This window comes from Rhinoraja longicauda, chromosome 2 (genome assembly GCF_053455715.1).
Source record: "Rhinoraja longicauda isolate Sanriku21f chromosome 2, sRhiLon1.1, whole genome shotgun sequence".
Taxonomy (NCBI): domain Eukaryota; kingdom Metazoa; phylum Chordata; class Chondrichthyes; order Rajiformes; family Arhynchobatidae; genus Rhinoraja; species Rhinoraja longicauda.
The window spans coordinates 45,316,288-45,334,040 of record NC_135954.1 but is presented as its reverse complement, the minus strand read 5'-3'; the positions used below and the strand labels follow the sequence as shown (position 1 = coordinate 45,334,040).

The 17,753-nt window shown below is 44.3% G+C and overlaps 1 protein-coding gene across 1 annotated transcript in view; it reads right to left on the bottom strand.

Annotated features, from left to right (window-relative positions):
- Positions 1-17,753, bottom strand: part of LOC144604190 (contactin-associated protein-like 2) — a 1,366,128-nt gene that overhangs the window by 277,133 nt on the left and 1,071,242 nt on the right. Inside the window, exons 14-15 of the mRNA XM_078418400.1 lie at positions 11,512-11,668; positions 2,190-2,317 (exon numbers count right to left, since the gene is read on the bottom strand). Coding sequence (XP_078274526.1) covers positions 2,190-2,317; positions 11,512-11,668 — 285 coding nt within the window. The remainder of the gene's footprint in view (positions 1-2,189; positions 2,318-11,511; positions 11,669-17,753) is intronic.

Here is a 17,753-nt window from a genome sequence, read left to right as displayed (position 1 = left end):
ACCCTAACACTATCCTACACACACTAGGGACAATTGACAATGTTTTACCAAAGCCAATTAGCCCTCAAACCTGTACGCCTTTGGAATGTGAGAGGAAACCAGACACCCAGACAAAACCTACGCAGGTCACGGAGAGAACGTACAAACTCCGTACAGACAGTACCCATAGTTGGGTTCAAACCTGGGTCTCTGGTGCTGTAAGGCAGCAACTCTATCGCTGTGCCATCGTGCCACCCTGGTTTTCTTTTGGGGAGTTGCACTTATATCATATCATATCATATATATACAGCCGGAAACAGGCCTTTTCGGCCCACCAAGTCCGTGCCGCCCAGCGATCCCCGTACATTAACACTATCCTACACCCACTAGGGACAATTAAAAAAAAATTTTTTTTAACATTTACCCAGCCAATTAACCTACATACCTGTACGTCTTTGGAGTGTGGGAGGAAACCGAAGATCTCGGAGAAAACCCACGCAGGTCACGGGGAGAACGTACAAACTCCTTACAGTGCAGCACCCGTAGTCAGGATCGAACCTGAGTCTCCGGCGCTGCATTCGCTGTAAAGCAGCAACTCTACCGCTGCGCTACCGTGCTTGTTAAAATCCCTTTGATATTTAATTTCCAACGACTGGAATCTGGAATGCACTACCTGCAGGTGTAATGGCGGCAGATTACCTTGTGGATGTCAAAAGGGAATTGGTGAAGAAATGTTTGAAGGGCTGTGGAGAAAGGGCTGAGGGGCAGATCCTGCGTTGCTCTGGCAGAGAGTCAATGCGGACAAGATAGTCTGCATGGCTTCTTACTGTGCTGCAACCATTCTATCATTCTATAATCCAAACCACACCACACTCCAAAGTCAGGCAAACGTCTCCGCTGTCACGCTGTGAAAACGGAGAGGATGAGATGGAGCTTCTTCCCACAGGCCATCAGGACTGTCAATTTTTATAACCCCAGAGACTAAATTTTTGTCGACACTTTTTGTGCTATGTTTAGTAACTTATTAACTTTATTTATATGCTGTAACTGTAATTCTTTTTGTGCACAACCCGCAGGCATTGCCACTTTCATTTCACTGCACATCCAGTATGTGTATGTGACAAATAAATTTGACTTGACTTGACTTGACACTCTCGCATCAACCTGGTACCTGGCAATTTCCACCGGCTGCTCATCCACCTACTGTGCAGGGGTGGAGCTGAGCTGGCAGGAAGGATATATTTAATTATGATGCTCCAGTACTACACATGACTAAAAGCATACACAGCTATTTACTGTTGGTACGTTTTGAAGAGTTAAAGGTACACTTACATACGTTGTACATTTGCCTAATTCAAGGAGAGAGGTGCTTCTTCTATCACCCCCACCACTGCACACATTCCCCATGTGTGGTACAGATTAGGTAAATTTAAGTTGTACTCATTTCAAAATTCTCACTCTTATTTCCAAATCTGTCACATTGCAACACATATTTTAGATTGTAGACTGAATGCCCGAGGAAGTGTGTGCAGTCATGCTCACATAGGCTTTGAGATATAAGCTGATCTTTAATCAATAATGTCTTCCTCCTTAGATTCTTCTTCTAAACTTTCATCTTAGCTTTAATTCTTTCTATTATCAGAAACATTCGCAAAGCATACGCATTTGATGTTGCCTTTGTTCACCTCCCTTTAAAAATTGTTCCACTTCTTCCCCAATTTCTGAGTTTTCTCTCTCCTTCCATGAATTTCCTTTGGTACAATACAAATGCAATTTGCTGCATTACAAAATAGGAAACTCGGCTAATCCCCACCCCAAACTTTAATTATCGCGCTCCAAACATGACTGGCTACCAGATTCTTTTAAAGCTCACCTGTCTAAGCTGCAATGATTTTTGCATCTAAAATAAATCACAGATTGAGTATTTTCACGTGTAGTGCTTTAAAAAAAATGTTTTGTTGTATGTTACAGATTCCTACGAGGTATTTGTCATACAGTGTTTACATAGTATTGTTTCATTATATCTTACCGTAAAATAAAAAGTTAATTATTCTATGTTTCACGAGCAAAAACTGAAACAAATTCATTTTTGCAGATCTGAAGTCTTACTCTTGTTTTAAATGCAATAATGTTTATGTCACTTTGTTTTTTCTACTTCTATGGAGAACAGAATGAGTGACACATTGTGCACATAGAATGAGATTGCTTACTGTCTCCTTGGCAACGTAGTGGGCCGACAGTGAGCTTGGCTTCGGAACCCGACCGTCCAGTATCTCCAATTAATACCTGGCTTACTGGGAGATGATCTTTATAAGCGAGGAGTCCGAAATCTTTCCTCCTGAAAAATGTTTGACAATAAGAACAGATAAGATACATCTCCTCCACAACACTGCAATTCACAACAGTGAAAAAGGCCTGAATTACCAGCTATAATAATGTTACAATACTCGAGGAATGGACAACCTGAAAAGAGCAGTGTTTTGATGAACAGTTTTCCACATTCCCAATACAAATACTCAATTAAATGACAGATGATCTTGGATTACATGTAAGAGGTGATCTTATAATATATTTTTGGCTAAAACCTTTTTTCCATGCTGTTTCTAAATTGTAAACTAAACTCCTAACCTTCAAAACTCAGAATCATTCAAGTTCACATGTTCCCGAGTTTATAGAAAGTCAGGACTATATCAGCATTGCTCTTGATCTTGTTCACTGAGAGAAGAAAAAAACAAGAGACAGGCAAGGAAGTGGAGCTCCAACATGATAGTGATGACTCTATGAAACAGCAGCGTTCCACTACTTAGGAACACTGTTAGTAGCTGAGAACATGGTAAAGTCCTCCCATCTCTGCGGCATTATTTTACCCTTTTTGAGTCTCCAACAGGGTAAACAGCAAACAGGCAAGAATTAAGAAGTGCAGAAAAAAGTAAATTGATGAAAGTACGGACAACATAAATATTGAATGAGAAGATGTTGTTAAGCTGGAATGGTGCAGAGAAGGTTTAGGAGGATGTTGCCAAGACTCGAGTGCCTGAGCTATAGGGAGAGGTTGAACAGGCTCAGACTTTATTCCTTGGAGTGTAGGAGGATAAGGGATGATCTTAAAGAGGTGTATAAGATCATGAGAGGATTAGATAGGGTTAATGCAGAGTTTTTTACCCTGCGTAGAGGAATCATGAACTAGAGAACTTAGGTTTAAGGTGAGGGGGGAAAGATTTAATAGGAACCTGAGAGGCAACTTTTTTTACACAGTGGGTGGTGGGTATATGAAACCTGCAGCCAGAGGAGGCACTTGCGGCAGGTACTATCACAACGTTTGAGAAACAATTGGACAGGTACATGGATAGAAGAGGTTTGGAGGGATATGGGCCAAACACAGGCAGGTGGGACTACTGTTGATGGGGAAAGTTGGTCGGCATGGGCAAGGTGGGCCGATGGGCCTGTTTCCACGCTGTATAACTCTATGACTATGAGAATAGATCAATATAATTCTGCAACCCCTCCAATTAATCTGAATATGCGCCACTAAACTTTAAGCCACACCACCGTACCACCCATATAAAATCATTTGACGGAAAGCAGGCAATAAATTGAAATAATATTGATGATTTACCAGGATTCTAATAAATGGTTTATTGAATTTAATTATTTGTTATCTTGTTGCTTGTACTTTAATTGATCTTCCAGATTAGAGTTACACTGTGTAAAGTTATTACATCAATATTCTTCTCAGCACATTTTGTAAAGTTAATGAGTTTTAAACTTCCATTTGTCATTATCATATAATTGCACACTTTAATAGGTGTTTAGCTGTACTGAATACAAATACCGGTCAAGAAGAACATGGCATGAGCAGCATCGATTCACCAATAATTTACTTACAGGTCTGGCGTTAGAAAGTTTTGCAAAAATCAAAGGACACAGATGTGCGATTTTACTCCAGTGTGATGCACAAGGAATGCGGGATATCAGTGCAAACAACAAAAATGTGCATGGAAAAATGAGCAAGATATAAAATTAGATTAAATTCTCAAATAGGGTCTAGTAATTTGATTTTAATGCATAGGAAAATAACTGCAGATGCTGGTTTAAATCAAAGGTAGACACAAAATGCTGGAGTAACTCAGCGGGTCAGGCAGCATCTCAGGACAGAAGGAATGGGTGACGTTTCGGGTCGAGACCTTTCTTCAGACCGATGTCAGTCAATGAAAGGAAGCATGCAGGTACAGCAGGCAGTGAAGAAAGCCAATGGAATGTTGGCCTTCGTAACAAGAGGAGTTGAGTATAGGAGCAAAGAGGTCCTTCTACAGTTGTACCGGGCCCTGGTGAGACCGCACCTGGAGTACTGTGTGCAGTTTTGGTCTCCAAATTTGAGGAAGGATATTCTTGCTATTGAGGGCGTGCAGCGTAGGTTCACTAGGTTAATTCCCGGAATGGCGGGACTGTCGTATGTTGAAAGGCTGGAGCGATTGGGCTTGTATACACTGGAATTTAGAAGGATGAGGGGGGATCTTATTGAAACATATAAGATAATTAGGGGATTGGACACATTAGAGGCAGATAACATGTTCCCAATGTTGGGGGAGTCCAGAACAAGGGGCCACAGTTTAAGAATAAGGGGTAGGCCATTTAGAACGGAGATGAGGAAGAACTTTTTCAGTCAGAGGGTGGTGAAGGTGTGGAATTCTCTGCCTCAGAAGGCAGTGGAGGCCAGTTCGTTGGATGCTTTCAAGAGAGAGCTGGATAGAGCTCTTAAGGATAGCGGAGTGAGGGGGTATGGGGAGAAGGCAGGAACGGGGTACTGATTGAGAGTGATCAGCCATGATCGCATTGAATGGCGGTGCTGGCTCGAAGGGCTGAATGGCCTACTCCTGCACCTATTGTCTATTGTCTATTGTCTATTGTAAAAACACATCTTTGTAGTGCAAACAATGGTCGATGGTCGGCGTGGACTCGGTGGGCAAAAAGCCTTGTTTTCATGTTGTCTCGAAACTAAATTAAACTAAAGTTTGTTTCCTTTGAAAAGGTGTTTTCTATACTTTCAATGTCTTTCAAAAACAAAAAGTTTTCTAATGAAAGTGCAACATAATCTGTTGGGTGTACAACTGCTCACAAAGGCAGTTTTGGGAATTTTATTTGCACTATGACCAATGCAATCTTTGGCAAACTGTAAGCATATCTAAAAACATCACGGAATTAACCAGTGTAACTAAAGTTTACAGAAGTCTTTCTGATAATTTGTCTATTCACCAAATCCACAAATTTACACAAATATCAAAACCATTCTGTCCTCATATTTAACCAATCACCGTCTCTCTAACATGAGTATCCAAAGCAAATGGGACCTGCTCAGGTAGGCAACTTGGTTGGCATGCACAAGTTGGGTCAAAGGGCCTGCTTCTACACTGTATAACTCCATGGCGCTTGTGCTTGTTTGGAGATTGTGACGTCTCAGCTGAATACGTTGGACTATGAACATTACTCTGAGGTTTACTGATTTCCTTCCCCTCCCTCCCCACAGAAACAGAATTAAAGAAAAGTCCAACCCAAAATGTCACTTATCCAAGTTCCCCGGGGATGCTGCCTGACCCGCTGAGTTACTCCAGCACTTTGTGCTTTTTACTTCTGTAAACCAGCATCTGCAGTTCCCTTTTTCTACGCTTTCAGGTATTTGTGCAGCAAGCTCCTTGAGCTGAGGTAACTGAAAACCAAAATAATTCACTTCAAGTCAACAAAATCTGCAGAAGAAGGAAGTCTGAGCTAAAAACAGGAATGTCGCAAATATTCAGCTGCCCTTGCAGTGCTGGTGCAGGTTCAACGGCCTGTTTTTTTTAGAGGAGATTTTAAATCTGTGAAGAAAATAAGTTATATTTTCAAATTATTTATGGTTGCTGCAATGTTTTTTAATTAATTATGGTTGTTTAAAAAGATTTAATTTCTAATTGATAAATAATTTTTACTTTTTTTAATTGCTTATCTGCCTTTTCATGTCCAGTCACCTGTGACTGAGAGTTTTGCAGAGAACCGTAAGTCTTAGGGGGTAGCTCAGATCTGACTTCCATGCATGGAGACAGAGAGCTCATAAAGCATGCAAGAGTTCAGCTTAGCTTAGTTTAGTTTAGACATACAGCATGGAATTAGGCCCCTCGTTCCACTGAGTTCACTGTTTCCATCAATTCACCTGTTCATCTAGTTTTATGTTGTTCCACTTTCTCATCTACTTCCTACACACAAGAGGCAATTTGCTGAGGCCTATTAACCTCCAAACCCGCACGTCTTTGGAATGTGGGAGGAATCCAGAGCACCTGGAGGAAACCCACACGGTCACAGAGAGAACGTGCAAACTTCACACATACAGCACCCAAGGTCAGGGTCGAACCTGGCGCTATGATGCAGCAGCTCTACCAGAAGCGCCACTATGCCACTCTCTCTGATTTCTGATGAGTGAAGGGGGCATTCAGAAAAAGTTGACAGCATCTGGCAAAGCTCTAAGTTGTGGCTCTGTCTTCTGTTAAAGATTTTTTTTCCATTGCTTCATGGGTGGATCTATCTATGCCACCATGCAGGACCTCAGTGAACTCTTCCTGGATCAAACGCTCCAGTAAGTTTAGCTTCCAGATTCTAACCAGGCAACTGCACAATCTCAGCTGCAAAAGCATAAGTTGAAACGATTGCAGCAAGTATCAGACCAATTGTTGTTGTTGTTGTTCGTCCTTCGGGTTCGAAGATGACCATGACTTCACTTTCAGTTGGAGGATTGGTGACTGTGGGTCCGGAAGTGACTGATGAGGCCAATCCAGGCCCGGAAGACACGCCCACACGTCGGACACAAATGGATGGCTGCTGCAGTGGAAGTGGAGGTAGCCCGGGCCTTGCGCGCGGTGCGTTTCCTCTGGGCCTCTGCAGTGCATCTGTTCTCTGCTGCACGGGCTCCTGCGGTGAGCTTGCTATGCCAGGTTGGACGGTCCAGAGCAAGAGACTCCCAAGTGCTGAGGTTGATGTCCAAGTCTTTGAGGGACACTTTGAGGCAGTACTTAAACCGTTTCTTCTGTCCTCCTACTGAGCGCTTGCCCTGACACAGTTCTCCATACAGAAGCTGTTTTGGCAGTCGACTCTCGGGCATTCTGACAACATGGCCTGCCCATCTGGCTTGGGCTTTCCGTAGGAGGGTGTGGTCGCTGGGGATTCCGGCCCGTTCCAAGACCTCTGTGCCGGGAATTTTGTCCTGCCACCTGATGTGAAGGAGTCTGCGTAGGCAGCTCAAGTGAAAGTGGTTGAGCTGTTTGGCATGTCTGCTGTAGACAGTCCAGGTCTCACTGGCATAGAGAAGTGTGGTGAGTACCACTGCACGGTAGACCTTCAGCTTAGTGGTAAGGCTGAGTCCTCTCCGCTCCCAAACATTCCCACGGAGTCGCCCAAAGGCAGCGCTGGCCTTGGCAATTCTGTTGTTGGCCTCAGTGTCAATGTTCACCACTCGCGAGAGTGTACTACCCAGATAGGTAAAGCTGTCGACTGTCTGTAGATTCTGCCCCTTCACCGTGATGTGTGGTTCCTGGTAGAGCTTTCCAGGCGCGGGCTGGTACATAACTTCAGTCTTTTTGGTGCTAATGGAGAGACCAAAGTTGTCACAGGCCTGTGAGAAGCAGTCCATTTCATGCTGCATCTTCTGCTCTGTGCTGGCGTTGAGGGCACAGTCATCAGCAAACAGAAAATCTCTGATGATGGTCTCCTTCACCTTTGTAACAGCTTGCAGGCGCCTGAGGTTGAACAGCCTGCTGTCAGTCCTGTACCTGATGTGTATTCCATCCTGGCAGTCACAGAAGGCATCGGACAGCATGGCAGAGAAGACCATGCTGAAGAGTGTAGGGGCAGGAACACAACCTTGCTTCATGCCGTTTGTCACTGGAAAGGTTCCATCATCTAGCACTTTCACCATCATGCCGTCATGGAACTGCCGGACAATCGTGATGAACTTGCTGGGACAGCTAAACTTCAGCATTATCTTCCACAAGCCATCTCTGCTGACAGTGTCGAAGGCCTTTGTCAGATCGACGAAGGTCACGAACAGGTTGCTGTGCTGCTCTTGGCATTTTTCTTGGAGTTGGCGTGCAGCAAATATCATGTCGACAGTTCCACATCCAGCACGGAAACCGCACTGGCTTTCTGGAAGGAGACCCTGCTCAAGGTGTGGAATGAGATGGTTGAGCAGGATGCGAGCCAAGATCTTCCCAGCTATGGACAGGAGGGAGATGCCTCGATGATTGTCGCAAGATTGGTGGTTGCCTTTCCTTTTGTAGATGTGGACTATGCTGGCATCTTTCAGCTGTTGTGGGCCCTTCCCTTCATTCCACATGGACTGGAAGAGTTCAGTCAGCTTCTGCATCATGATAGGGCCTCCTGCATTGTACACTTCAGCAGGAATTGCATCTGATCCTGGTGCTTTGCCACAGGAAAGTTGCTTGATGGCCTTTGTGACTTCTTCAATATACTTCTTCAATTAGACAATAGACAATAGACAATAGACAACAGTGCAGGAATAGGCCATTCGGCCCTTCGAGCCAGCACTGCCATTCAATGTGATCATGGCTAATCATTCACAATCAGTACCCCGTTCCTGCCTTCTCCACATACCCCCGGACTCCGCTATCATTAAGAGCTCTATCTAGCTCTCTCTTGAAAGCATCCAGAAAATTGGCATCCACTGCCTTCTGAGGCAGAGAATTGTTTCAGTCATTTCAATCGTTACTGAAGAAACATTTAGTTCATTCAGGACTACAGGCCAGGCAAGAAGTCTTGTGAAAAAGAGGCAATGGAGAGGGTCCACAAAAGAGGTGGTGAACTACGATTGGACACTCATTAGAATTTAATATTTTTAATGTTGCATTTTCAGGTCATGCCGCTGAAAGGCAACATATGCGTGAAAAGATAGATCCTGGGTCGACAACAGAAGTAATGTTGTGAATGAGAGAAAACCTTTGATAACAAAAGAGGGAAGGACAGTTTAAGAAATGGTTGATGTTTAATTGCTTAAAACTTAGATATTTTTCAATTGCATAACCAAGCTTTAATTACAAAGCCACTGAGTTATTATTGCTTTATTGCAATGGTTGTTATCTTATCCAGACCTGTTCAAAAGCACATATATTTGGAATCAAAGGAATGAATCTTGACAAGAAATCTCATTTGCAATTACCAACAGATATACATTTTAATATTCTAGTCTTTGGCTAATCAATGCAATTTCATTACTTTTTTTATGCAACCACATGCTTTTAAAATAACTTATTCAAAATGATTTCCAGCCTCCCTGGAAAGCTGCCAAAGTGGAATAAGAGTTTGCAAATGAAATAGGCTCTCCAAAATCAAACAGAGCATCTATCTGCCTAATTGGAATCCTAATCAGTACATTTACATGGCAAAAACTGATGATGATACTGGAACCAAAAGCTCTTCCCTCCTGGAAATAAAACGCCATTTCGCACAAACTCGACATGAACCGACTGCTCTATATTTCAAACACTTCACAACCATTTACCAGCTTGCCTTAAACAAATTTACAGAACTAAATTAAAACAAACCCAAACACATTCATCATTTGGAATTTATTTACATTTTTGGCGAGTTGTGACTAACAGTTTACAGGAACTAATGTCCAAATGAATGATACTGCGAGAGTAAAGCAATTCTAAAATTGGACATTCTTAATGCCATTACACCCAAGATAGCACTTAAATTAAATTTGTTCTGGTCTGACTCAATCAATCCCCACATTCTGTGCAGACTTAGACAAGAAGAATAACCATTTGTGTGAGGCAGTGTGATCTATGCAATATAAATCCATACACATATTGTACATGGTGGTCTGCAGCACTGGGGTTCCGCAGGGAACAGTGCTAGCTCCATTCTTGTTCACCCTGTACACTGTCGACTTCAGGCACAGCTCTGCAGACTGCTATCTACAGAAGTTCTCTGACGACTCTGCCATCGTCGGCCTCATTGCAAGCGACGATGACAGGGCGTACAGAGAACTGATCAAGGAGTTTGTGGACTGGTGCCAGCAGAACCGCCTCCGGATCAACGCGGGGAAAACCAGGGAGATGGTGGTGGATTTCTGCAGGCGCAGCCAAGTCCCCCCGACACCGGTGAACATCCAGGGAATAGACATTGGGAGGATGGACTCTTATAAGTACCTGGGTGTTTACTTCAACAATAAATTGGACTGAACCGAAAACACCGATGCGCTATACAAAAAGGGCCAGAGCAGACTTTATCTGCTGAGGAGACTCAGGTCCTTTGGAGTGCAGGGGGCACTCCTAAGGACCTTCTACAACACAGTGGTTGCATCAGCCATTTTCTATGGAATGGTCTGCTGGAGCAGCAGCATCTCAGCGGCGGAAGGGAAGGCCAGCTCTGTCCTGGGTTGCCCCCTCAACTCAGTACAGGCAGTGGGAGAGAGGAGGATGATGGCAAAGTTAACATCGCTGCTGGACAACGACTCACACCCCATGCAGGACACTGTCACTGCACTGAGTAGCTCCTTCAGTGACAGACTCCTGCACCCCAAGTGCGTGAAGGAGAGATATAGGAGGTCCTTCCATCCCGCCGCTGTGAGACTGCACAACCAGCACTGCTCCCAGCAAACGAGTCAACAGTAACAGTTAAGGAATACACAGTAAACCGATGATAATTTATCCTTGTCTTTACTTTTATTTATAATGAATGATCTCTTGCTATCCACTTTGCTGCTGTAACACTGTAAATTTCCCCGGTGTGGGGAAAATAAAGGAATATATTATTATTATTATATTATTATTATTATTATTATTACATCTTCCTTTCAGCATGCGTAGGAAGGAACTGCAGATGCTGGTTTAAACCAGATAGACACAAAAAGCTGAAGGAATTCAGCGGGTCAGACAGCATCTCTGGAGAAAGGAATAGATGATGTTTATTCAGACTGGGTCTCGACCCGAAACATCACCTATTCCTTTTTCTCCAGAGTCACTGAGTTACTCCAGCTTTTTGGGTCTATCGTCTTTTCAACAAAAAAAACCCAAATTGGTAGAACTAATGGCAATTCTCTACGGAATATTACAAACTGTTAGTTCACATGAAGATTTAGGGTGTTTGGACTGTTTTGTCAGTAAAATGACGGCAGCACGGTAGCGCAGCGGTAGAGTTGCTGCTTTACAGCGAATGCAGCGCCGGAGACTCAGGTTCGATCCTGACTACGGGTGCTGCACTGTAAGGAGTTTGTACGTTCTCCCCGTGACCTGCGTGGGTTTTCTCCGAGATCTTCGGTTTCCTCCCACACTCCAAAGACGTACAGGTATGTAGGTTAATTGGCTGGGTAAATGTAAAAATTGTCCCTAGTGGGTGTAGGATAGTGTTAATGTACGGGGATCACTGGGCGGCACGGACTTGGAGGGCCGAAAAGGCCTGTTTCCGGCTGTAGATATATGATGATGATATGATATGACACATCACCACAGAATGAGGCATATCATGCAATAATGAATTTTTACTCACCACTGCTTGGCATCAGCATCGCAGTTGCAATAATACTTTGGGTTGGTGCAGTTTCGCTCAATCCCACAAGCACATTTCTGTATTCCAGGACCAGAACCTCCCCAATAATAATGCTTCTCATTACCTCTTCCTATCCACCAAGTATATGGATTGCCATCTGCAATAAGAACATCAGGGAGATATTGAATAAATGTTCATCGTTAACTTGTGAAACTTTTAGAACACAGAAAATGTATAGGTACAGCACAGGAATAGGCCCTTCAGCCCACAATGTCAGTTCTGAACATGATGCAAAGTTAAACTAATCTCATCTGCCTGCATGTGGGCTATATCCCCCCCATTCCCTGCCTATCAATGTGAAGAGTGCATACTCCTTCGTTTCATGCATGGGCTCTACTAATAGAGCAGAGAACATCAAAAAATTCAGCACAGGAACAGGCCCATTGGGCCACAACGTTTGTGCCAAACACAGTGCCAAGATAAACTGATCTTATCTGACTGCACATGATCCATATCTCTCCATTCCTTGCATATCCGTGCCTATCTAAAGGCCTCTTGGCAAAATACCAAGAACATTTTTGTTAGGCAAATACCATAAAATAAGAAGTCTTTTCAAAGCAATATTGAAATTTGACAACTTTGTTCTAATACATTCCTTGGAAAACCATATTTTAGCATTAAGTGGCTTAGAGATTAGTTTAGAGATACATTGCAGAAACAGGCCCTTCGGCCCACCAAGTCCGCACTGACCAGCGATCCCTGCACATTAACACTATCCGACACACACTAGGGACCATTTAAATTTTTTCCAAGCCAATTAACCTACAAATCTGTATGTCTTTGGAGTGTAGGAGGAAACCGAAGATCTCGGAGAAAACCCACGCGGTCACAGGGAGAACGTACAAACTCCGAACAGACAGCAACCATAATTGGGATTGATTCAGGCAATTGCAGTGCCTGAAATTGCAATTCTCAGGCACTGCAAGAACTGTAAGGCAAGTAACTCTACCGCTGCGCCACCTGATTATTGAATCCGCTTCCATTAATTGAGAGCAAAAGTTTGAATTTAAAATCCTACATGGATAGGACAGGTTTGGATGGATAAGGACCAAATGTGGGAAGGTGGGATTAGTGTAGCTGGGACATGTTGGCCGGTGTGGGCAAGTTGGACTGAAGGGCCCGTTTCCACATTGTATCATTCTATGACTCTAAAATAGTGGAGATTTGTAAGTTTGTAATAATTCAATAGGAGTTAGGACATGCTGAACCAACTCAAAAATTCTGAACGGGCATTGCTAGATTTTGGTGGACAAGAATGGAAGGAGTTAGCTGACTGAGATAGGGAGATGGCGATAAGGTGCCGGTGAGGTATAATTTAACCTACTCATGGAGCATTCCTGAGAGACTAAACAGGCTTATAGACGCCATTATAATTTAGAAATTACTTTATGTCAAAGCAAAGTAATATCATTTAGCTAAGGAGCCTCTAATTAAATATGAGATCATAATTTTAGGTTGATATAAATAACTTCTCCAATATTTCTCTCCAAACCTCCCTAGACATTTGAAACTTTGTTGGAGATTGGGAGAGAGGGAGGGAGGGAGGCAGATAGGGAGGGAGGGAGAGAGGGAGGGAGAGAGGGAGAGAGGGAGAGAGGGAGGCTGGGAGGGAGAGAGGGAGGGAGGGAGGGAGCAAGGGAGGGAGACGGGGGGTGGGGGAATGGGGGAGAAGGGGAGAGGGGGAGAGAGGGCATCACAGCACAGATATTAATAATGGTCAATATTTCAAGTAATTCTTCCAGTATATTTTGATGTGTGCAATATAAAAAAGGTAAAGCACATTAGCATGGGGTCACAATTTGAGAATTAAATCCAATTGTGCAGTTGAATTAAATCCAATTGTGCAGTTGTGCAGTCCGGAAGTGGCGGCGCTGCCCTGCAGCTGCGGCTCGCCGGCAGTCTGTTTGTCTTTCTTCTTTTATTGTCTATTTGTTAGTGTTAGATGTATGAAATAGTCTATCTTTAGCTGTGTATATGTGGGGGATGGTGGGAAACCTTTAAAAATCTCTTCCTCAACGGAGATGCGACCCTATCTGGGTCGTATCTCCGTTTGTGCTGGGAAAAAAAAACGTGGGGCCTTCCATCGCCCGGTGCGGCTCGGCCGCTGGACTTAACAGTGCCCGGTGCGGCTCGGCCGCGGGGCCTTCCATCGCCCGGGACGGTTCAGCGACAGGTGCGGCTCGGCAGCGGGATGGTTCAGCCCCAGGTGCGGCTCGGCCGCGGGGCCTTCCATCGCCCGGCGCGGCTCGGCCGCGGGACTTTATATCACTGGTGCGGCTCGGCCGCGGGGCCTTCCATCGCCCGGCGCCGCTCGGCCGTGGGACTTTACATCGCTGGTGCGGCTCGGCCGCGGGACTTTACATCGCTGGTGCGGCTCGGCCGCGGGACTTTACATCGCTGGTGCGGCTCGGCCGCGGGGCCTTCCATCGCCCGGCGCAGCTCGGCCACGGGACTTAGCTGCGCACGGTATGGCCACGGGGCCTTCCATCGCCCGGCTCGGCCGCGGGATGTTTCAGCGCCTGGTGCGGCTCGGCCGTGGGGACTTGGGCGTGGGGAAGAGAGCGGAAGTTTTGTTGCCTCCATCACAGTGAGGGGGTGTTTGGAGTCACTGTGATGGATGTTTGTGTTGGGGTCGTGTGTCTTGTGTTTCTTTTTTTGTGTGACTGCTGGTACCGAATGACAAATAAAGGCTCTGTATTCTGTATTCTGAATACATTTGAACAAGCTCAGATGTATGGTAGCACATTGTTGAGATATAAAGGATTTGATTTTACACACTCCTATCATTCTTTTACCACCGCAATATCCATTGCAAATAATTGGTGACAACTCTTGGCACGATTCTTGTCAAATATAGGAAAATGCATGAATTATTCTACATTCCACAAATTAATGAATGACCAGATCATCCCAAGGAATTTAACTGAAGAAGTGCACTAGATGGGGGAAGACGTGAAGAGATATTGCAGTATATCTCCCCTCTCCTTAAGAGCAGCCATAAAATATTATGAACAAGGTCAAGGTCACCTATATTCTCCAGGCACGCTATCTGACCGCTGAGTTACTCCAACACTTCATGCCTTCAATGTATCACACTGTTTCAAGGCTTATGTTATATCTGTACCAGCTACAATGGTGTTATTAGCACTGGCTGATGGTTGTAATATTAATCTCTGTAAAATGGGCACTAAAATCCATGGTACGATGCTGACTACAAAAAAACCATCTGAACATTGGGAATATGCAATGCCTTTCTGCTCATGTTGGTTACATCATTAGGATGCACTGCCTCAATGGATGTAACCACTCCCTAATACTCTTTATTTTCACTAAAATCATGCAATATAGTATAATTGTACAATGCAGACTTCCACAGGTTCTGCGTTAAAGTCTTTTGGTTGAATCCAAGGCTTGTGGTGACTCTGGACTTATCTTATGCTTGGTTACGAAGTTTGTTAAAGCAAAATAAAGGGGGGCGGTGGGGATAACTGGAAGAAAAAATAGATGGGGTGGAGTGGTGTTTCTGAATAAGGATTGGTGCCATAATGATTACAGCTTTGAATTGATGTAACATACGCACACAGAGTCAACACAATTTGGCTATATTTGTAGATGATTGAAAATTTGCAGAACAATGAAAATAATAGAACTAGCTCTGAAATTACAAAAATATGTAAGGAAGATAAGTAGGCAAATCTAGGAGTGCAGGACATGTTGCAACTATCCCTGTGGCAGATTCATGACCAAATGATTTTTGGTCCATCACTCAGTGGCTTATTAACAACCCGCAGATGTCGATAAAATGCTTGCCAATGTTTCTTTGTGGTGATAACACTGGCAAGTGATAATGCTGAGGATAGATAAACAACAAGGTTGAAATATGTATGTTTCCCCTCTAATGCTGGAAAATTGGAAGCCATTGTGAACATTTCTATTTGATTCAGCAAAACTCCATTGAGATTGCTTTAGATGAGGATTTTACAGGCGTGTGAGAGAGTAGCATAACAGAGTGTAGAGGATATGAGATAAATTGTGAGGTACTCTTACTGATGCAAGAGAGTGCAGACCCATATAATTGTAACATCTCTTCAGTGCATTACCAGGGAGGTAAGAGTCTAAACTGAAATCTGAAAATTGCTGCTCACCTTACTTTTGCTAAACAAAGTATTAACACTTTCATTTATAGGAATCAAACTAAATTATTTTATATACCAATGTGTTAATCGGCACAGAGAGTGCACAGGAATTTTAATCTAGTAAAAGGACCAGTAGAGAAGCTTGCGTACAACACAAAGTGCTGGAGGAACCAAGTGTGTCAGGCAGCATCTCTGGAGGACATGGACAGGTGACATTTTAGGTCTGGAACCGATAGGAGGTTTTCTTCTAACATAATCTGAATGGACTTCGAATTATTTCTATGTTTCGATAGGCACAGGTTACTGATTATAGATGATAGCCATGATCACAATGAATGGCGGTGCTGGCTCGAAGGGCCAAATGGCCTCCTCCTGCACCTATTTTCTATGTTTCTATGTTACTTCGGGAAACTCTGCAGTTATGAATCATGGTTATCTTGATAGATACAAGAATGGCATGGTGGCGCTGCTGATAAAGCTACTGCCTCTGCGCCAGAGATCCAGGCTCAATCCTGACCTTGGATGCTCTGTGTGGAGTTTGCACGTTTCTCCTGTGACTGTGTGGGTTTCCTCCAGGTGCTTCGGTATCCTCCCAAATGCCAAAGATGTGCAACTTTTTAGGTTGTTGAATAGTGAATCTGTGGAATTTTCTGCCACAGAAGGCAGTGGAGGCCAATTCACTGAATGTTTTCAAGAGAGAGTTAGATTTAGCTCTTAGGGCTAGCTGAATCAAAGGATATGGAGAGAAGCAGGAACGGGGTACTGATTTTGGATGATCAGCCATGATCATATTGAATGGCTGTGCTGGCTCGAAGGGCCGAATGGCCTACTCCTGCACCTATTTTCTATGTTTCTATGTTAATAGGCCTCCGTAAATTGTCACTAGTGTGTAAGATATAACTAGTGTGAGCATGTGATCGATGGTCGGTGTGGACTTGATGGGCCTGTTCCATGCTGTATCTCTTTCTCTTTAAATTCTATGCTACGAACTTTGAGATTGTTTAATCCAAATGTGCCCCACAGCAATAATTACATTATTAAAATCTAGCTTCCTGAAAATCTCCTCCCAGTCAATCCCAGAGAAATGTTCCTGAAAGAAAGCACTCAGTTGGTGGCATAAAAGAGGAAGGAAATAATTAGGTCCAAAATCATCAGCCCCCTCCTGTACTCCCTGTACACCCACGACTGTGTGGCCCAACATGACACCAACACCATCGTCAAGTTCGCGGACAACACTACAGTCGTGGGTCTGATCACCAATGGGGACGAGTCGGCCCACAGAGAGGGGATAGTTGCCCTGACACGGTGGTGCCGTGCCAACAACCTCTCTGTCAACGTCGACAAGACCAAGGAGGTGATCGTCGACTATAGGAGAGGGGGCGCACCCCCCCATCAACATCAACGGTGTAGCGGTGGAGAGGGTGGAGAACTTCAAGTTCCTCGGTGTCCACATCACAGTGGGCCTGACCTGGACTACCCACATTTCCACCATCACAAAATAGGCGCAACTGCACCTCCAACTTCAGGCAACTGAAGAAATTCGGCCTGAACCCCCGGGTCCTCAGGGATTTCTACAGAGGCACCGTGGAGAGCATCCTGACAGGCTGTTTCGCCACCTGGCACGGCGGCTGCACCAGCCGGGACCGAAGGGCCCTGCAGAGAGTGGTGCGGACGGCCCACCACATCAGCGGGTGCGAGCTGCCCTCCCTCCAGGCGACACTTTGGAATAGCCCTGAGGATCATCAAAGACCCCAGCCACGGTCTATTCTCTCTGCTACCCTCAGGCAGAAGGTGCTGGAGCATCAGCTCCCATACCACCAGACATTCAAATAGCTTTTTCCCCCAGGCAATCAGGCTGCTGAACCAACCAGCCCTGAAACTCACCTGAACTGGACTTAGTCTATAATTTAATGTTCACTTTATAATTTAATGCATGCACCTTATAATTTCATGTTAAATTTACTAAATCCTCCAGCACAAGATTTTCAAACAGGAGTGTACCATGTATGGAACTGGCGTGACAATAAACCCCTTGAATCTTGAATC